Source organism: Myotis brandtii, unplaced genomic scaffold (assembly GCF_000412655.1).
Source record: "Myotis brandtii unplaced genomic scaffold, ASM41265v1 scaffold612, whole genome shotgun sequence".
Lineage (NCBI taxonomy): Eukaryota > Metazoa > Chordata > Mammalia > Chiroptera > Vespertilionidae > Myotis > Myotis brandtii.
In genome coordinates this window covers 390,428-412,353 of record NW_005370328.1, presented here as the reverse complement: position 1 = coordinate 412,353, position 21,926 = coordinate 390,428, and the positions used below count along the sequence as shown (strand labels likewise).

The window sequence follows — 21,926 nt, the reverse complement described above, 5'->3', positions numbered from 1 at the left end:
GAATTACCAGGTACAACATTTTCGTGAAGTTCAATTTTTAAAGTATGATTCACTCTAAGAACGTTAAGCATTTTCCTTTAGTTGTTCAGCTACACGTATTTACCTGACAGGTTCATAAGGCTGATCACATATAAAGAACCCTCTTCTTTGGAGCTGTATAATGTCCCCTTTTTTCAAATCCTTAAGGCAGGGGTCCCCAAGCATCAGTTCTTCATGCTGCAAAGGTGATAAGATGAAAAGACACTTTCTCAAAAATCAGAGCACTAAATGCAAACGGTTTTCCAGTAGCTGCAATATTCCCATTTTACACAGGTATGTTAAAAACTTTACTACGTAAGCATACACAACAGAACAAAGAAGTATAAAAATAAATAACAATTATATTTATTGTAATTTTCGAAGTTAACATTTATAAACTGACTGGCTTCAGAAAATCTTTAAACTAACTTGCTTGGAGTCCCTGCAGGTATAAAAAAGTTTCCCACCATAAATATGAACGATGCACACCAGACTGAAAAGCACTTACGGATAAGGGCTCTAGAGCCAGGATGCCTAGGTTTGAATCCCAGCTCAACCATTTAGTGTCTGCCTCACGCAAGTTACTTAACCTCACTGTGCCTTACTATCATCTGTAAAACGAAAACATTACTCTTTCACATCTTCTTATTTTAATAAAATTCTATAAATCTCTTCCACTGTATTTGAGGAATCAAATACTTAAAACTAATTTTCAAAATCCTCAAGAGAAGTTTACATAGCAGGGAAAGACGAAGTACGGTTTCTTTTAGTTACCTTACTGTTCTTGTTGACATACTGCTTGAAGTCCTCGTCTTTTCCCAGCACTGGCTTCGTGATCAAGTGCTCGTACGTGACACAGATCGCTGGGATGGGAAGAGCATGGGCCGTCTCCGCAAGCCACGTGATCTTAGTGGTTTTCTTGTAGTCTTTGTTCTCCAAATTCAATTTGGCATCAAGAGATACAATTTTTCCATTTGCATTTCTAGGTGTAAGATTGAAAAGTGTTTTTAAAACATAAACCCTAAATGCCATAACAGATCTGTAACAAAGGGATCAGGAATTTTCTTTGTAAAAATTTCAAACCAAACACTTACTTATTTGAGTTTTTCGTATGTGCCAGGCGTATACTGGTTATAAATAAAATATAATCCCTGCTATCAAGATACTAAGAACCCACTGGACAACAGACCCACATACATCTGGTGAAGACCATGAACATATATTTACAAACTTTAAAGTCAGCCATACTAAGTATTAAAAAAAAAAAACCCTAAAATAATGTATTTTAAAACATTTAGCAATTACTTAAAATCATATGCAATGACTGGACAATTAAGATGTCAGAGTCTACATAAATCAATCTTCGCATATTTTGTTCCATTTATGTAATCTTAAAATTATAAGTATAGCACAATATAACCACTGGAAAGTTCAGATTCATCATTAAACAATTAATTTTAAAGCTGATTTCTGTATAGAGAACATGTTAAATTCTGTCCAAAGAATCCCTCCACCAGGTAACTATAAAATGAGAATCAGATGATCAACAGGGACCCTAAAACATTAAAACTATTTTTATATCTAGATGAAATAAATTTCAGCATCACAAGCAAAAGCTATCCTGATACCCTCTTAGTAAACTGGAACATCTATGGAAAAAACATTATCCAGAACTTGCAGTACTTATGCCTGGGTAAATTTAGCACTCAGCCACATGAATGTATCTGAACGAGGAAGGGAGAGGGAGAGAGAGAAACATCAATGATGAGAGAGAATCATTGATCGGCTGCCTGCTGTATGCCCACTACTGGGGATCGAACCTGCAACCCAGGCATGTGCCCTTGGCTGGAATCGAACCCGGGACCCCTCAGTCCACAGGCTGACGCTCTATCCACTGAGCCAAACCAGCTAGGGCATGAACCAAGTAATTTTTAATAAGTGAATAAACATAGCACACTTTTATCCATATTTACTTGAAAACAAACGAAAGTTCTTACTTGTGTATTTTGGTAATGTTGATGTTGCCCCAGTTTATAAACGTCACCATCTCTCCCTCTGACAACGTCTCCGCATCGGCACCTTCGATGAAAACTCTGGGGCTGTACCACACGGGCTTCAAGCCCACGTCAGGATTCTGATGAATAAAGGAAAGTGTTGGTTAAAAAGACAACTTGTTGAACCTAGTGTGGAAATTCACCTATTCTTCCATTTTATTCTTTCACCAAGAAGTTATCTGTCCTAGCTGGAATCCCAGCCCCGTGACCTGGGGCAGTCAACTGACCACTGATGCCAATGGAGTTAGGTGAGGTGGCCTGCCCGAGATTACATCCAACCTAAAGCACCGTTTTCAGAGCTGGAACAGTAGTTGTCGCTAAGTGTCCTCGACCAGAATCTGCTTTGCTATCCTCAGAACCTCACTGCTTTTGCAGGAAAGGAGAAAATAAAGTCATTCCTGACCTCTGCTACAGGTTATAGGACAGATATCACACCTTAGCAGGAAATTAGGGACCTTCATATTTTAGAAGACAAATTTTAACGACAGAACTGTATATATATAGATAAATTTTCTGCTTTTTCTATATTACATGAAGAAGGTAAAGAGATTTGGGGAATAAAAAGAATACTATACTTGTTAAATTTCAGGTTTTGTTTGAGAGAATTCAAAAGAAAAAAATATATGAAGATCTTTTGAAATAAATGTTAGATAGCATGTGTTTAATAATGGTTCAATAATTGGACCAATGCTTTTGAGAAAAACCAGTATGTTGTTACAACTTATATTACGGTGGGGTCAGAATAGAATACTGGCAGGCTAAATATAGAACACTTTGTGAGGGAAATAATGACAATGAAAATTTCACAGATCAAACTGAGAAATCCATTCATCATATAAAGTACATTTCCCTATCAATTAATTCTTGTTTAATAATAAGCACTAACGTCACTCATGCTATCTGACTACAACAGTCACTTTAACAAATAAGCACCCTTAAGAAGTTTTATCCTCACCATTTACATTTTAAAACATTCAGTGAACTTCACGTTTAAGCTAACTGTAGTGTGTGATATATGATATATCGTATGCCACTGTTCACCTAGTTGAACTGAATAATCAGATGCAAGATAAAGGCAAAGCCAAATCAATCAAGCTCTCTCTCCCTCTTTCCCCCAAATCTTATTAGGGCTCCACTTAAAATAACTCAAATATTTAAAATTAAAAAAAAAACAGCTAATGTCACACATAGAAAGGCAATCACATTAAGGCTACGGCCTAGAATATTTATAGCTCTTCATGATGCATATCACCATCTGTGTGAGTCTAGGAGCGTAACACGGTGATGAGTAAGGTCATGAGTCCACCAGTCTGCTGGTGTATGACGGGTCTCTGAACATAACCTTCACTGTATAATGAGGATATTTACAGACCACTCACAAAGCTGGACTAAAAGAACCTACTTTTCCTTCAAGACAACCCAGGAAGTCATGACCACCCAAGATGGCAAGCATAGCTTGACTACAGGGAGCTCCCTGCTATCCGTATTTAAGATTTACATTCTAATTTAGACAGATAACACTTTCACTTTACTGGTATTTTCTAAAACAGAGCAAAGAGCAGCGTGATAAACTCTGGGTACAAGTTGTGACTTAATATTACTAGGTCCAATGTTCTGGCTTAAAGACAAAGGTAAGAGCTAGTGAATAACCTAGTTAAGAGAGAACACACCTCAGCTTCCACACCAAGAAAGGAACATGAACTGATACCTCATCTTTCAAAAGGCCTCCGAGAAGAGATGCATTCTATCTCTACAGAATAAAAATCAGGCACCAACTGAGTGTAAGTTCTGTGTGATGTGCTGTGGATTTTACTAGGATAAATGTCTTCAGCAAGAAATCCCCAAAGTCTTTTCTCCAATTAGTATCGCAACCTGATAAATAATGTTGGATATGCCCTGACCGGTTTGGCTCAGCGGATAGAGCGTCGGCCTGCGGACTCAAGGGTTCCAGGTTCGATTCCGGTCAAGGGCATGTACCTTGGTTGCGGGCACATCCCCAGTGGGGAGTGTGCAGGGGGCAGCTGATCGATGTTTCTCTCATCGATGTTTCTAACTCTCTATCCCTCTCCCTTCCTCTCTGTAAAAAATCAATAAAATATATTAAAAAATAATAATAATAATGTTGGATAGAAACGATCCCCAAACCACGCTCTGGCCACCAAAGCACACTCTCCCTTTTATTTGCTATCCTGCCCCTTCTATTGGACAGAGCGGCACGGAGTGTGCAGGGTGACCTTGGGGTGTTTGGCCACTTCTTTCATCTCCTCCTGAGCTCCCGGGACGTGCACTGGGATCACCTCCTTCTTCAGTAACGCGACGTATCGTGGCGCCACCGGGTCAATCACCTGCAACAAATGTGCCCTCGTGTGAGAACATTCAGATATTCCTTTACATTTCATAAACAGCACAGGAGTACTAACTGGCTTCCTTTGTTACTGCATTTACTAATTTTTTTTATTCATCAGCTAACTCTCCTCTAGCATTTTCACTGTCAAGTAGAAAAGAGAGGAACAACCGTAAATGAAGGCTACAGGAAGGACCGAGACCGCCTTTCCAAGAATGAGGACTGACAGGTGGAAAGAAACCAACTGCTTAAAGCATAATAGTATTTTGAAAGTAATTTTTTACTTTTATTATTTTTAAATGATTTTTTAGAGGGAGAGAAACCAATCCACTGCCTCCTGCACGCCCCCTACTGGGGATCGAGCCAGCATCCTGGACATGTGCCCTGACTTGGAATCACACCCAAAACCTTTCTGTGCACAGGAGAAAGCCCAACCAACTGAACCACACCGGGCAGAGAGAAAAGTAATTTTTAACTCTGCGATTAGAAGGTAAGGAAAGATTATCCTGTGGGATTACATATTAATCCTACAGGTAGATATGATCTTCAATTCTGTATTATTGAAAAGTCCATTTTGAAGGAATATAAATGTGTGTTTTAGTATAATTTTCTATAATATAATCAGGTTTAGGTAATGCATCACCATCAAAAGCAGAATAACACTAGGTCACTATAATAAGGCAATTCTGTAGGTTAAAAATATAAACAAAATATTTCTACGTGTCTGCACGCTCTATCTACAGGGGCCACTGTATTCCCAGTCCTAGCAAGGGCCTGGCACATACAGGGAATCAATAAACATTTGCAGATTAACTGAATGACTTGTCCTCGTCACTGTGTTCTAACCTACTCCACCTCCAACACAGCAGGAGCATGGCCTTCGGGCCCGATGTACTTTTCTCACTTCACTGCTCAAGTTAAAATTTTCCATGATGACCAATCACAAAAGCAGTGTTTAAAACACTAAACGAAGCACGTGGAAGAAAAATGTAGGTAGAAGCAAATGTATCTAAAAGGAATGGAAATGATCTTTTCCCATTTGAAGGATGCAGGAAATAGTGGCTATGATTGCTTTATTTTTTACTCGTTTTTTGTTTGCTTTAAAAGTATTCTGAAAACATGACATTGTGGAAACTCTGAATAAACTCAGAGAAGAAACCGTTCTCAGAGGGTCACTCACAAAAGTATGAAAAGCTAGTTAATTTCCCCTTGCCTGTTTCTCCTCCCCCCGTACCAACTCAGCACCAGCCTCTCTAGGTTGACAGCTTCAGCCTTGGCTTCCTAGAGACTTAGAGGTCACTCTTACTAGTTAAGGGTTCTTCTATGATCAAAGATTTAACTTGTGACCACTTGGTTCAGTGTTTAAGACAGTGAAATACAACTGTTTTAAAGAAGCTAAAACCAACCTGAGAAACGTACTTCCATCTCCTGCAGCTGTTTCCCCGACTGAGGAGAGCAGCAGGCTGTTTCTCACACTAACTAGCTATAATGACCCCTTAGGCCTTGGCTAGCACAAATTTTCAGGCCACTTCAGTGTAAAGGACTATGATTCTAATGATCTGAAGTGTGGAAATCTATTTTTTTTTAATGTTTTTATTGATTTTTAGAGAGAGAGGAAGGAAAAGGGATAAATAGAAACATGGATAAGAGAGAAATATCTCGATTGGCTGCCTCCTGCACACCTCCTACTGGGGATTGAGCCAACAACTCAGGCATGTGCCCTGACTGGGAATAGAACTAGAGAACTCTTAGTGCATGAACTGATGATGTTCACCCACTGAGCACACAGGCTGGGCAAGCCCAACTCTTTCTCTTAAGGCCTCCAATCATTCTTTTAGTCTCTTCCCATGTTAAACTTGAGCAGATAACCAGTGCTAAACAGAAATCTGAAAAACTGCCTTTAATATCAACGAAAAACCAAAATGAACAACCTGGAGGAAACAAATGCTCTAAGTAAAAAAATACTATTAGCCCTAGCTGGTATGGCTCAGTGGATAGAGCGTCAGCCCGCAGACTAAAGGGTCCTAGGTTTGATTCTGGTCAAGGGCACCAGCCCATGTTGCGGGCTCAATCCCCAATAGGGGGCGTGCACGAGGCAATGATTCTCTCTCATCATGGATGTTTCTCTCTGTCTCTCCCTCTCCCTTCCTCTCTGAAATCAATAAAAATGTAAATCAATAAAAATAAATAAATAAATATTATAACCATGAAGTAGGAAGGGGAAGTTATTTTGAAAATTCAGAGAAGAGAACTCTTGGAACTATGAGAACATAAATGAACAACTCAGCAGAAGGGTGGTTGAATAGATCTACCAGAAAGTAGAGCCAAATGGAAAGATAGAAAATAGAATCAGAGGACCGGTCCCGGAGGCCCAGCTTTTGCTCAAGAAGAGTTCCAGAGAGAAGAAAACTTTCTAGAGGAAAAAAAAAAGAAGAAGAAGGAAGGAAAGAACTAATTCCCAAAACTGAAGGAATGAGTTTACAGCCTGGAAGCCCTATGTTCTTCCCATGGATATGGATGAAAACAGACCCAAACCATGGCACATCATGAAATTTCAAAGTGAACACATAGGCCACAGACAAGGTCTCAAACACCTCCATCCCAGGCCCCCTTCTCAGGGAGCTCCTGAGGCAAGCAAGAGGTAATACAAAGAGAAGGAAGGTCCACGAAGCAATCCACCAGCGAACGAAAGCAAAGGGACCTGCAGGGAGAGGAGGAAGCCTGATGGGGGTAGAGATCAGGCCCAGCAGCACCGAGGCTGGGGCAGAGATGTCTCCAGGTGGAACCTGCAGCTGAAGGGATAGCTGGGCATGCAAACACTTTGGTAGGGAAGTTAGACAATGTATGCGGATTCTGAGACACAATTAGAACCCTCAACAAATTAAGGGGCCGGGGACACACAACGACCAAAACAATCAGCTATAAGAAAACCAACAAGTTATGAGAAAAAGAAAGAGACCTCATCTTCCATGGTGGGAAGTCAACTGATGAGGCCCAGAACTACAAAGTCAAGAAGTAGCAACACACATAATTTAGAGGAATGGGCAATAAATACCAAAAGAGTGACTGAAGGAGCTGAAAGTGATTTGTCAGGGACAGAAAATGGAAGGAAGACAGAGGAATATACAGAACTATATGACTATAGTGAAATGCATTTCGTATATTCGAACAAAGTATACATCTGTAACTTTATTAAAACTGAAAACCTTTAAAATTTGGACTATAAAAAGTACATCAATGTTAACTTTGCCTATAAATTCTACTTTATTATTAGTAACTGCAGCAACAGAAAGAACCAATTAATCACTCCTTTATGGATCAAAAAACGGACTAAACACAAAAGACTAAATAAAATAAATTCAAGACACATGCGAGACAAGCAGCTACTTCTTGAGGCCAGGCATCAGCAAATCAAGCAGCAACACGAAAGAGTTTACGGAACACAATCACAGAAACCACAGTCTGAAACACGGCACTTCAATGATTTGCCTTATTATAGTATCCAAGCATCTGCTTCCAATTAGTATGATTAACAGTGTCAATATGCAGTATTCCTCATTTGAGTTCATTTAAGAAACGCTTTTTAAAAAGCTAGATTCAGTAAGACACAGGAATCATAGTTAATACAACTCAACGGAATCTGTAACTTTAAAACTGTGTTCTCTCAGTTCACAAGGGAACGGTGGAATGGTCAAATCTTCCCTTTGCCACGTTTTTTTTAAACTAGGAATAGTGCATTTTCAATAGGTTTGTATAAACAAGTCTTACATAAATGTGATTGTGCTTCAAAGCTGTACAACAGCTCAGGGTATAAGATATGCTAGAAGCTTTGTGCTAAGTAAGGCGAATAAAAGCATTAATACCTTCTTACAGAGAGCTCGCAGCTTGAAAGCAGAAAAATGAATGCAGAGTGTTCACAAACGATTTAAGGAAAAGCCGTTACTGTTCCCCATCACTCCAAGTTTGCTTGCTTGAATCACTGTTACTCGTTTGGTACAGTTAATAGGCTTAACGCTCTCTATATGTTTAAAAAAGGAAAATATTCCATTTTCCTGTAAGTCTGCAACAATGATAATATTCTTCACAAAACTGCCTCTCCCATGAGCACGCTAATGAACTCTACAGGTAGGAGTCAGACATGAGAAAAGGGGCGTAAGAGTCAGAACATTTACCTTTTTGTTAAATGCCCAAATTTTGTCCCATTCCATGTTCACAACTGAACGCGAGGAACCCTGGAAAAATAGTAAGAAAATGACTTAAAGGACAAGAAGTAATGAGAACATTCCTTTAACTGTAGCTGTGCATGTTAGAAAAAGTAAGCCCAGTAATTGCTTGCAAGTTTATTTCCGCTGGAATACAAACTTATGATGTACAAGCTAATTTGGTTCCTTCAATAGGTAGAGTCAACAGTCACTACTGCACTGGATAAAAATACTCCAGCTGCCTTTGTCCAACCCCAGCTTAGGAGTGTAGGACATTCTCAGTCTCCCATTCTCAGAGTATAAACAGTACTAAACATACTCTTTTTAAAAAACATTTGCCCTTGCATTATAAGGCACAAACAAGGAATAGAAAGAACAGAAATAATAAAGACAAAGGAGGTATTAAGAGACACTTGAAAATTCCAGCAGATAATCTGGGAAAGGAACCATCACTCACCTGAGCAGCAATAAACTGCTTCAGTCCTTCAACTGTCATCCCTCTTCTGAGCACACCACGAACCGTGGGAAATCTGGGGTCATCCCTGGGAAACGGACATTTTTCAGTATTAGATTTTTTTAATGTGTAGATGCAGAGAGTACAAAATACCTTAACGAGTAATATTATATTCAGCTTGTTAAATATTTGGACTGAGAGGTGGTTGTAATAATTGGGTAGATCACAACCCAGAGCCCGAGTGCATGGAAGAGGAAAGCTGCTCACCAGTCAACCACTGGAAACAGTACAAGCACGTATATTTGAAGAAAGACACAGGGTGACACCTTCAGATACGGAAAACCCGGGCATTAAACAGTAGGTGCTTTTTACTTCACAAACATTCAAGGTCCCTGCTGTACATATGACCAGGAGACCAGGTCTCTGAAGGACCAGACTCTCAAGTACTTTGCTATGAAACGCTGAGGATGTACCCCCATGTGCAGGGGATGTACCCCCATGTGTTTTTCATTCCCGGGCATTAAACAGTAGGTGCTTTTTACTTCACAAACATCCAAGGTCCCTGCTGTACATATGACCAGGAGACCAGGAGACCAGGAGACCAGGTCTCTGAAGGACCAGATTCTCAAGTACTTTGCTATGAAACGCTGAGGATGTACCCCCATGTGCAGGGGATGTACGCCATGTGCTTTTCATTCCCACGCACCATGGCCCACAATGTGCTCTATGTTTGCAGCATTAAAACGCACCATGGCCCACAATGTGCTCTATGTTTGCAGCATTGAAACAAAGGGGAAGGGGGACCTGATGCACCAGAGCAAATAAAAACAAGGACAGAAACCCCACAGGCCTAGCATTCCACCTCCTCCCAGCCCTCACGGCAGTTAAAAAGTCACTGAGCTACCATGCCCTTGTTTCCCTCCATTCAAGGCCTCTCTGTAAAAAATCAATAAAATATATTTAAAAAAACAAAAAACAAAAAACAAAGGGGAAGGGGGACCTGATGTACTGGAGCAAATAAAGATAAGGACAGAAACCCCACAGGCCTAGCATTCCACCTCCTCCCATCGTCCTCCCAGCCTCACAGCAGTTAAAAAGTCACTGAGCTAGTATGCCCTTGCTTCCCTCCATTCAACAGTAAACATACCATCCATCCACCAGTCCTTCGTCTACAAACCACGTGAGTTTTCTCTTGGACAGCACTGTGTTGTTGAGATTTAGCCGACTATATTCCCAAATGTACGGTTTTCTTATGCCTAACGCTTCAATAATCCAATAAAACTGCTCATCTCGGTCATGGTATTCTGTTGTTCTCAGGGCATGTGTAACCCCTTCAATGCTGTCCACTATAGGGCAGGCAAAATCGTATGTTGGGTAAACACTAGGGAAAAAGGGAATATTTAACACATCAACAAGAAGCATTTTAGCCTTTCTATCTTAGACTAGGCATTATAAGCAGCAATACTAATTTAAAACATAGTCTTTACAAGTTAGGAAGTTCTTAAACCCAACATGTTTTATGACTATTAATAATCAAAGTATATCAAAACATTATCAGATTTGAGGATAATAAATTTGTTACCCACTCAATATTCAAACAAAAAAGCAAATTTGCAATTTAATAGACAGTCAGGTATTGGCACAGCCAACTGTACAACCATATTTCTGTAATGACCAATGCACATCATGGTAGGAAGCAAGATACAATCATTTGGAGGGAATTTAGCTTTTCAATCTTATTAATCTCACACTCAAGTAAACTACTTTTGTAATAACTGCATTCAAGAAGAGAGAAGAGGAAAAACATTAGGTAAATTAAAATTCCATTTAAGATTGAATACACCTAAAAGAAATTTCTGCCTAAAAAAATGTACACAGCACATAAGCAGTTTTAATTTGAATTTTAAAAAACATATTACTGCTCCTGCAGCATTAGGCTTCGTAATTACTTGATACTGAAAATGTGGATGCAAATTCACTTTTCCAAATGTATCCAAAACATGTGCTTAGTGAAACAAGGAGCCACACATCAACACAGCCCAAGTTTACTTAAAATCACACTAACTAACCAGGTAATCATTATATTCACCAATCTCTTCAAGTTAAAAGTCAGTATGAGTATGCAATAGGCTTCTTCAAAGTATAAGAAAACATATTCTATGATTACTTTATGAAGTAATCTAATGGAGGAACCTTTTAAAGAAAAAATTCTATTAACCTGAAAACCCACACAAGAAACTAATAGAAACTAAAAACACACGATACTTTCTTTTACTGTTCCTATTTCTGTAAATTTTCAGTTCTGTCACATTCATGAATGAATTTATGCCTAGCAGAATCAAAGTTTAAACTAAGACAAGTATCTTCATCTAAAGATAAATAAAAAAATAGATACCACAGTGTATCTAATCAACACATTATAAAGCAACTGCAGGCAGCCTCGGGGACTTCTACAGATACAAGGCATCTTAGAAATGATGTGGTAAGTGTTCGCCCGACAGGCTGCCTGCTGTACACAGGCCCAGTTCATCCACGATGAGCAAAGAACAGGAGTCATCACTATTCCATCCTGTACCGACTCCGAGTTCACAGGGAGCATCGGAGCAGAGCCTGGCAGGCGATCACCTTACTTGTATCGATTTCCAGTCCTCGGGTGAGGCTGAATTTTGCAGCGGTACAGTGTCGGGTCCCTCATGCACCCATTGTTACTGTTCATGTCAATTTTTGCTCGCAAACAACAGGACTGACCAAACGGGCTCCCTTTTTTCATTTCTTCCCACATTTGCAGATTCTTCTCAACAGCTATAAAGTGAGAATTATATTAGTTTATCTAGCATATTACTAATTGAGTTGAATTCAAATTTAAGAGTCCTGTAATTTTATGTAAGTGTTCATGCTCTGGTTTTATATTATCAGCAGTTTAAAAGTACGATAATAGTTCCAATATCTGGTGCCAAGAGTAAATGCACTGGTTTATTTTTAACGCAGAAGTTTCAAAAGACACTTAGAAAATGTCCTCTATAAACATCTTTTAGAAGAAGTCAATACATTCTACGTGTAGCACTGATGAAGGCTAAGACAAGAAGCATGCGGCCTGGAGGTTTCTCTCCTCCGCATTTCCCATTTTCCATCATGACCCAACGGGCCGCCCCCCCTCCAATTAACCCCGTGCCTTTGAAGTGGAAGCACCCTGTTCCTTTGCCACCTATTGCCCAGGGACAGCCCGGTCTGGCCCGGTCCATGCGGCCCATCTGGAGAACAGGCTCGGGCTGAGAGCCTGAATCTGGGGACTCCCTGAAAGCCCCTGTCATTCCAGTGGGAAGGACACCCTTGGATCCGAGAAAATGAGAGGATAGAAAACAGACAGCGATACAAGTTTAATCCTAGAAAAAGAATGCTACATCCAAGTGACTATGGTCTTACCTATGTCAGAATATCGAAACCTTTTGGATAAAAAGACCCGTTAAACAATGATTCTCTGTGGAAACTACTGAAATATGGTGGACACACGACCTGCTCCCAAAGGATCAAGTTAGGTCTAAAAGTCCAGTTGGTAACTTGAAAAGAAAAAAGACTTCTGTAACTATTTGACAAAAGACCTCTATAACTATTTGACTTTACTTCCCAAATGTGACATTCAAGATTCAACTATAATAGTGTGGAAGTTCCGGCAACATAATTATAGAATGAATATAGGCCAATTCTGAAGCCCAAGGACAAGTAATAACAAAGATGTGCATTTTTGTCAAGTGCTATTTCAGAGATTTAGGGCAACACCAAGATTATAGGTTATGTTCACATTTACCCCACATGCTGAAAGGAAGGTTTAAGGCATAATATTATCACCAAACACTTTACAAAGGCTAAGCATTTCAACTGAGAAAAATATAGAAATGCCACAGAAGGAATCACTCCAATAGAATGAAATGCACAAAGCTGCACGTAGTATGTGAGATGCAAAGGGCACGCATACCTCACGCGCAGTTGTGAGGCTCCCAAAATAACAAAAGAAAGATGACAGAGAAAGAAAAAAGATTGGTGAGAGATGAACTAATATATGAATCACGTTCCCAAATGCATTTAAACCAGCATCTCTCACAGCAAAGAAACCATGTTCTACTCAAGGTGCAAAGCACAAGAACATCAATAAAACATCAAACGCTGACTGTGCCTTACAGTTGTTTCTGTGTTTGGATTCTGTCCTCTGCTCTCGTTCGGCTTTCATCCGCTCGGCAGGAGTATCATCCACATACGCCTTCCCTTCCTGAATTAGCTTCTCGGCGTATTTCATTATAGTTTCAAAATGGTCCGAGGTGTAAGTAAACTGGTCTGGTTCGATATGCAACATGGCAACATCTTCTAGGATAACCTGCAACAGGAACCCCAAGTCACCATCAGTTTATCTCGCACATTTCCTTGTCCATTTCATTCCTTGACACTGTATTTGGGCAAAATGTAATAACACACCGTCAGTCTTATTTAGCCTGGAAATGGTTGTGCAAGTTGTATTAGGTCGGAAAAGAAAAACAGAGAGACTCGCTCTACTAGCTTCTGAATGGTCGGCTGAGAAAGTGGCCTCCTGAGGGAGCTTTCCATTTACTCTGGAAAAGCTGGTTACTATTGGCCGTTCTGACAATGACTTGCCCTCTCTGCACACCTTGCAGTGCTTCTGGGTAAAGATGATATGAGAGGCGAGGAGACCGTCCCATTCCCCAATACGTAGTCGGTGTGTGTTTCAGCCATAAACTTAAAATTACATGACAGAAAGGAAACCTGCCTCTAGTTACCCATTAATTTAAGAAACATATTTATGAGAAAATGTATTTAGGTAAATTCTAGGTATTTAGGGAAAATGTATTTAGGTAAATTCTAGGTATTTAGGGAAATTCTACAACAATCGAGGAAGAACAAATAAATTGAAGGTTTTGGTATTTATTGGCTTAGGTCTGAGACACAGAATACACAGATGAAGGAAAAAAGCGTCTATGAGAACAAACTTAATTTAATGTCATGAATGAAGTTTCTATTTAACTCACATACCATGAAGGTATCAGGTCACCGTCTAATTTGAAATAACTTTTCTGACAAAGGGTTATCACTACACCTTTAATTACCTTCTCAAAATCTTCCTTTTCTTTTTCAGGATTTGTGTCATCGAATCTCATGATCAGTTTCCCTTTAAAGTTAACCTGGTAGTGCTGGTTGAGAAGAGCAGCTTTGGCATGCCCAATGTGTAAGTAACTAAAACAAAAACATTTCACAGAGACACTCATTAACACGTCTTGACTGAAGAGTTACACTTAACCTTTCTGCGGAGATGAGAACTAAACAAAACTGCTTCTAGTTGGAAAGTACTGGGATAGAAACTCTGTCCCTGGCAGGAAGAAAGACAGACTACCACACTAATCTTAAGAAATAATCTCATATGCAAAATCTCACCAAGTTATTTACGAAAGGACTTTCACTAAGGGTCTCATCCAGGACTAAAGTCTCACTCTGTAAAAGAGTTACACTTAACCTTTCTGAGGAGATGAGAACTAAACAAAACTGCTTCTAGTTGGAAAGTACTGGGATAGAAACTCTGTCCCTGGCAGGAAGAAAGACAGACTACCACACTCATCTTAAGAAATAATCTCATATGCAAAATCTCACCAAGTTATTTACGAAAGGACTTTCACTAAGGGTCTCATCCAGGACTAAGGTCTCACTCCGTAAACCACAGTCTATGCAAACATACTGCTCCTAAGGGCGGCTGACAATTATAAGATATAAAATGAATCAGAGGCAATGCTGATAATGGTACACACATCAACACCACCCTTTTATGTAATGATGTTTACTTTGAATTTATATTAGTTCACACAAACACTCCATCCATGCTTTTGTTCTGGCCCTCCGGTCCAGTTTAAGAACCCATTGTGGCCCTCGAGTCAAAAAGTTTGCCCACCCCTGGTCTATGCAAACACTACTGCTCCTAAGGGCAGCTGACAATTGTAAGATATAAAATGAATCAGAGGCAATGCTGATGATGGTACACACATCAACACTCTCCTCTATCAATGAAGTGGGTGAAAAGAAATGCCTACACTGTTGCTGTTAAAAACATAATTTATCTGCTAGCAAACAGGGCATGAAGCATGGAAGTTTAATCGGCTCTCACTACTTTTTACTAGTTTCAATTGATAAAGATAGCTGCAGTCACACTGTTCTACGGTCACCTAATGTCACACACACCTCTGATCGTAGTTAATATCAACAAGGAAGAAAAAAATACAGCACCCTGTATGTCCCTGTATCATTTTTAAAATCAACCCTTTTTAGAAATTCATATAACATTCTAGATCAATGATTCCATTTTAAGAGTTTATATGCACAGGTTAATGGTAGACAAGTACGATGCAATGCATTTAGAGTTATTCAAAACTTTCTGCATAAAATAAAGGGCTGTAAGCGGTCCCAGATGATATTCTAGAACAGAAAAAGAACATTAGGAAAAAACTGATAAAATTAAAAAAAGATATGGAATTTAGATGATAATAATATATCAATACTGGCTCATTAGTTGTGGCAAAGGTACCATAGTGATGTAAGACATTAACATTAGGCGAAAACTAGGTGCAGGGTGTATGGGAACTTTTTACTTTTTTAGCAACATTCCTGTAAATTTAGAACTATTCTAAAATAAAAAGTTCATTAAAAATAAAATAGAGAACCGCGTTTCAAGAAACAAACAGAAATACTGTGTTCAGTTTCCACGGAAAGCATTAAACCCGTAAAATGTTACCCCCGTTGTTAAGGCAAAAGAGATTAATAAGCACTGACTACCAGTTAATGTGTAGTTAATGTGTTAGGCATTACACACAGGGATTAATTTAGGAGCGGTGATAAAATCAAACCATTATCTTAAACTTAAAGATATTTCTGACTCTGAAATAATGTGTGCAGTTCTAATAATTCAAACCTCAAGAAAGCTAACAGGACTGTAAAACATTCATTCCCAAGAGACAACCTGTATTAGAACAGCTGAAGAAAATACGACTCATGCTGTGTTAGTACCGATGCTGGATTGGGCTCCTGCCACACGTGACAGACACAGGCATATAATTTTAAGTCATACGGACTCTAGAGCCAGACAGTGTAGGTTTGAGCTGGCAAGTTACTAAACGTCATAATAATCAGCTTCGGAAAGCAGATGCTGGATTGGGCTCCTGCCACACGTGACAGACACAAGCATATAATTTTAAGTCATACGGACTCTAGAGCCAGTGTAGGTTTGAGCTGGCAAGTTACTAAACGTCGTAATAATCAGCTTCGGAAAGCTTTTGTAAAATGGAGATACTAGCAGTGCCTTTCTCACAGGCTTACTAGGATTAAATAAGTTACTATATGTAAAGTGCTCGGTAGCATTTGCACAAAATAGTTATATATCATGTTAGCAAAGAATAAGAATAAAGGGTGAGTCAAGCCTTCTGGCCTTTCATGCAAGACCAAAAGTGATTAAAAAATAATTAGCCCTGCCCTAACCGGTTTGGCTCAGCGGATACCAATCCCCAGTAGGGGGCATTCGGGAGGCAGCCCATCAATGATACTCTCTCATCACTGATATTTCTATCTCTCCCTCTTCCGTCCTCTCTAAAAATCAATAAAATATATTTTTTTAAAAATAATAATTATTATTCTTCAGCAATATAAGAAAATATGATAAAAAAAATATGGAAAACCTAAACATTGATTTATATTCCCAAATCCCAAAACTGTATTCAGATAAGACCATGCTCTGACATTGACATACTTTAGAACAAATGAGGAATTCATTACTCCAAGTGATAGAAAATATAAAGATTCAAAAAGGACAACTGCTCAAATGGTATCGCTATAAGCAACTACTCCTAAGAAAATGGGTTTTATCAAATCACTGAAGTCACTACCCAACAGGACAGCCATGACCTCTCACCCCAGGGACACAGAAGCAGAAAACGGGGTAGACTCATGGGAATTAAACCATGCAAGACAGGTATTATTGGTTACTGATTCCACCCAGTCGACCAATCAATCACTTAATGATTTAGTCTGTGAATTTTCCAGAATCATTATTTCTCTTTCATCTCCTCTACCCACCCATTATTTCACCACCTAAATCAGCAAACTTAGAAAAGCAGACAGAAAACGGGGAATGCTAAAACTGGCTTTGCCGTTAATGGCGCTTATGAAATAGTTTGTGAAGAACGATCAAGAATGGATGGCTAAAAAGCTGTGTATCTGCCACTTTCTATTGTCTACACATTCCATTCGCCACAGATGGGGAAGAATTTGGCTACACAATACAAAACCTGAAATTAAATAAAATTCTTTGGGGGAAAATAATCATCTCATTTATAAAATGTGTATAATACCTTCCCAATGGCTAAGCTCCGTGGCTGCTGCTTTAACAAGAGGCACTGAATCATATTCGCATCCGTGAAGGGCTGTTATAAAGCCTGCCTCCTGTGCTCCAAGAGGCTGACAGGTCTGTGAAAGCCGAGACTCCTCCCCCCCCCCCCCTCTTGGGGATGCTGGGCATGGCCCGAAGCAGCCCCAGGCTACTGACCTGCAGCCACAAGTCTTTTTCCTAATGAGCTAGCAACCTCTTATTATTGTCTGTGGGCGCCAAGAGCGAAAAGGGTGGGGAAACCTGTTAATAATTTTTAGGACTCCCCTTCATTTGGGGAAAAGTAACTGAAAATAATTCTACCATAACTTCTACTACTAATGACACAAATATAAGTCCTTATTAAATGAAAACCTAAAAATCTCAAAATGTAAGTAAAACTTAAGCCTTTCTACTTACGGAAATTTTTCTATCATAATCAAAATTCTGTCTGGGATAAAACACAAAAACTGTTTCTCTCCTGGAATTAATAAACTAAAACCATAAACTTAATACATTAACTGTCAATAACTTAAAAAGGATTAAAGTATTTAAAATTTTAACTCCCACAATTAAAATCTTATTTTCTTCTATATTACCCTATTAATGTTAAAAATATTTTAGAACTATCTAAAGATTTTCCACTATTATAACTATTATAATTTTAAGTTTTATTTTCTTACCCACTAGCCTCTGGAGGAAATCTGACAGTAACCTTTCCCATCTCAGCACCTGGGAGCTCAACAAACTTCCCAACATCTGGCTTTTTCTGAGGGGCCTGAAAACAAACAACAAAATAGGTTATATGGTTAAATGTTTAGGAATATATTAATTCAACAAATAACCCCCTCCCCCCGATATGACACGAAGGCTCTGCAGAAGCCCAGCAATCGATGGTCAGTGGTTCAAAAACTAGAGGATATTTGGGAGGAAGAAAAGATGGTACACCTAAAAGTAACTTGGAGTTTGCAATTCCTGAGGGACACACACTAGATGACCATCATTGTTTCGACCTAGAATTATGTAGATGGTGGCTGTATGTAGTTAACCAGCTGCAGAGGCCAGCCAAGACTTACAATGGCAGATTCGTCCAAGACGACCTTGTTTATTCAGGAAAAGAAAATGAACTATGACTAGGGAGAACTTGCTTTTCAGATCTGGGGTCTCTGACAAAGACGTCAGCATTATACAGTTTAAACAGGCTTACCCCTTTAGCTTTGGTGGCTGAAACATTCCACTTGGTACCCACTGACTGGAAGGCCTGCTGGGCTTCAAGAAAGCCAAACCAGCGCTTTACATGAACCGGAGCTCTGTTCTGCTGCAGCTGCTCCTGCCAGGCCACATTTCCTGTTAGCAAACATAATTTTAACATCACTCAGTAAGTCTGCAACTTCAAAAGCAAAGCTCTAGTCGGGGTTAATTTAAGGAAAGAAAATGGCTCAGAGCTGTGCTTCTATAATGAATGAAATCAGGGTATACACTGAAATGTTTTCCAAAACTTAAATACACTTTACAGAATTCACAGAAGTTAATTAAAAATACTTTTTCAGGCCCTGACCAGTTTGCTTGGTGGTTAGAGCATCAGCCCATGGAATGAAGGGTCAGGGGTTCGATTCCGGTCAAGGTCATGTACTGTCCTTGTGCATGCGGGAGGCAATCTGTCCGTCTGTCTCTCTCGCCCTTCCCCTCCCACCTTTTCTAACAGAAAAATGTTTTCAATTCAATTCATTGAAATAAATAGTAAACCGTGCCCTCACCACTGCCTCATGCCCACTGTAAGGCCATTGCTACATTTCATAATTAGGGAAAAGCTTTAAGGAAGTCAACTAGAGATCAAAATAAAAAAAATTAAGATCAAGAAGCAGCTCATTCCTTCAGATATATTAAAAACAGGTATTAAAGGAAATTTGTTTAACTTTAACATCACAAAGTTATATCCTTAAGGTATATTTCTTTCATAAACATTAAGTAAAAAATCAATATAGACAAAAATGTCATGACAAACCTATAGATGAAAAGGTCTAACTAGAAAAGGCCTTCAGTTAAATTGTTAAACAACAATTTAATTTGAAGAGTTTAAGCCACAAAAATGTATAGAAAATATTTTTAAAACCCCACATAACCCAAATTTAAAGAATAATAAAATGCTATGGCATATTTCCTTCAGGCATGTTTTTACAGAAAGTAAATTAACAAAATTCAGGTCCCCTTCTTACCGCTCCTCAATCCTACATCCTTACCCGTTGCTTTTTACAGAAAGTAAATTAACAAAATTCAGGTCCCCTCTGTACTGTTCCTCTATCCCATATCCTTACCTGTTGCAAACTAGTCACAGAAGACGGAAGCCGTGACCTCGGAGAGGGACAGCTCCAGCTCACCCCCTCACTGACACTCCTACTGAGCGATTAGACAACAGTGCCCGGAGTAAAGTAATGGCTGAGATAGGAGAGGTCTAACATCAATGGGATGAGGGCATCTTTAGCAGGAACAAGGCCAACTCCAAAGGCAAGAGGGGATCTGAGGCAGTGAGAGATGACCCCCGGGGCACAGATATGGAACCCTGTAACTGGACAGGGATAAAACAGCTGGGGTGGTCATTTCTTTGTAAGTCCTAAGTATCTGTCGATAGACAGATAAATGGATGTTTATTCAAATACAGAGAAGCACGTGTACTTCTTATCCAGCAAAACGTTAAATAATTAAAACACAGCATTCTTCAAGGTGAATTATTGATACCTTTCAGGGTGGCCCAAACACATAAGTCAGCTAAGCTCAAGGAGTTTCCAACCAAGTATGTCCTCAGAGACAGGCAATGGTTGAGCTCATTGATGGCAGAAGGGAACAAATTACATGAAGACAATTTTGTGGCACTGAACTCCAACCAGTGATCAATCTGTGAACATAAAAGAAATGCATCCTGGAATTTAGATTTTAATAAAAACAAGCAAACAAACAAACAACCTCAGTCAGAACCATGCCTTTCTTTTAAGTGATAGAATTTACCATTATGTGGATTTAATTCTAGTTGCCTGGGATCTAAACTGGCGTTTACAAACACATTTTGTGGTTATTTTTCTGTACTATTTTTTCTGCAGGACATTAAGGGGCACTTTCAGGGAAGAAAAAGAAAAAGATAGGAGAACTGGCAGCAGGAAAGAAGAACCAACTGATCAAACCCAATAGGTGGTAGCCAGATGAAACAGACTCATCCACTTGCAGGGTTTAAAAGTAAACACTTGGAAACTATTCTTTGTATTCTGGATTTCATAAGCATTAGAAAAGTTAGAGCTGAATACAAACAGAAAAAAAAAAAGGCATTACTGTAATAAGGTATATACTTAGAAAGGAAAATGGGGTCCAACCTACGTGTGTGACCCTGGGGAAACTTCCTAACTTTAACTTTTCTAGGCCTGTTCCTCATCTGTAAAGTAAGGGGATTGCATAATATGATCAATATGGTCACATCCAGCTACGGAATTCTAGGAATCTAGGAAGAGGAAGAAAGCACTCAATGACCCAACTTTGGGATTAAAAGTTCCCAGTTAGGAGCTGAGAGGTTTTTTTTCTGAAAATAAAAATGGGCTCAGAATTCTTTAACTTGGCCTATGACTAACACTCCGTCAATATCCTTAAACAGAATAACAGTACATAAGCCAACAAGAAAATGAAGTTCTCAAAAGAGCAGAAGCATAAATCAAAACTAATCACACCCAGATGTTCATTCCGTACCTCAGTATGTTCCATCAGGTTAGAGCCGTAGAGCTTGGCTGTCATTGCCACTCTAGCCAAGTAGCGAAGAATGGAATTTATGTCCGTGAAGACCACATTTCTAGGACATAAGCATGAGGCAAAATATTACTGGTTCTAGCAAATTAGTAAGACTCATGAGACGTATGAAGAAATATAAAGATAGAAATCTCCTATTTACCATGTATTTTCTACTACAGCCAAAAAAGTGTAATTTGTTCTTTACTCTATCAAATTCCAATTTGTTCTGAAATGTTCAGCTAAATCCAACAACTGACTCCAGAGTAGACTATCTATATGATGCATCCTCCTCCTATTAGTTTCCATATGTCTATTCAGTGGTGCAAATATGAAAATATAATTGGAATATTGAGAATAACTGGTTTAAAATAAATCAAAGCACCAAAGCCAAGGATATATTCTCAGAGAGAAGCTAGTTTTATCAACTTCCAGGTAAAGATAGAAGATCAAACCCCATCAAAATTGTTTTTTAAGAAGTATTTTAAAAGACGGCAAATCATAAAGAAAAAAAGAGAAGAGACAATAAAATAATTCTTACTAAATTTATTTATTACCACTGACTTTAAATTCTTACAATCTCCCACCAGAGTAAATTATAATTGAATTTAAAATCCTTATATATACTTTCAACAATGATTTTTTTAAAAAATAAAATCCATATATATATGTGTGTGTATAC

General features: G+C 39.0%; 1 protein-coding gene across 4 annotated transcripts in view; it reads right to left on the bottom strand.

The window, feature by feature from the left end:
• EPRS (glutamyl-prolyl-tRNA synthetase) overlaps positions 1-21,926 on the bottom strand; it is a 44,848-nt gene that overhangs the window by 22,611 nt on the left and 311 nt on the right. For 2 of the 4 annotated variants that reach the window (XM_014528055.1, XM_014528054.1), the window contains exons 2-16: positions 21,209-21,308; positions 20,216-20,372; positions 18,687-18,826; positions 18,163-18,257; positions 14,187-14,313; positions 13,249-13,441; positions 11,703-11,874; positions 10,220-10,453; positions 9,076-9,160; positions 8,589-8,648; positions 8,280-8,300; positions 4,307-4,417; positions 2,016-2,152; positions 793-1,000; positions 104-216 (exon numbers count right to left, since the gene is read on the bottom strand). In XM_014528055.1, coding sequence (XP_014383541.1) covers positions 104-216; positions 793-1,000; positions 2,016-2,152; positions 4,307-4,417; positions 8,280-8,300; positions 8,589-8,648; positions 9,076-9,160; positions 10,220-10,453; positions 11,703-11,874; positions 13,249-13,441; positions 14,187-14,313; positions 18,163-18,257; positions 18,687-18,826; positions 20,216-20,372; positions 21,209-21,253 — 1,898 coding nt within the window. In that variant the 5' untranslated portion in view covers positions 21,254-21,308. The remainder of the gene's footprint in view (positions 1-103; positions 217-792; positions 1,001-2,015; positions 2,153-4,306; positions 4,418-8,279; positions 8,301-8,588; positions 8,649-9,075; positions 9,161-10,219; positions 10,454-11,702; positions 11,875-13,248; positions 13,442-14,186; positions 14,314-18,162; positions 18,258-18,686; positions 18,827-20,215; positions 20,373-21,208; positions 21,309-21,926) is intronic. The other 2 variants (XM_005879884.2, XM_014528056.1) reach the window with 1 other exon arrangement.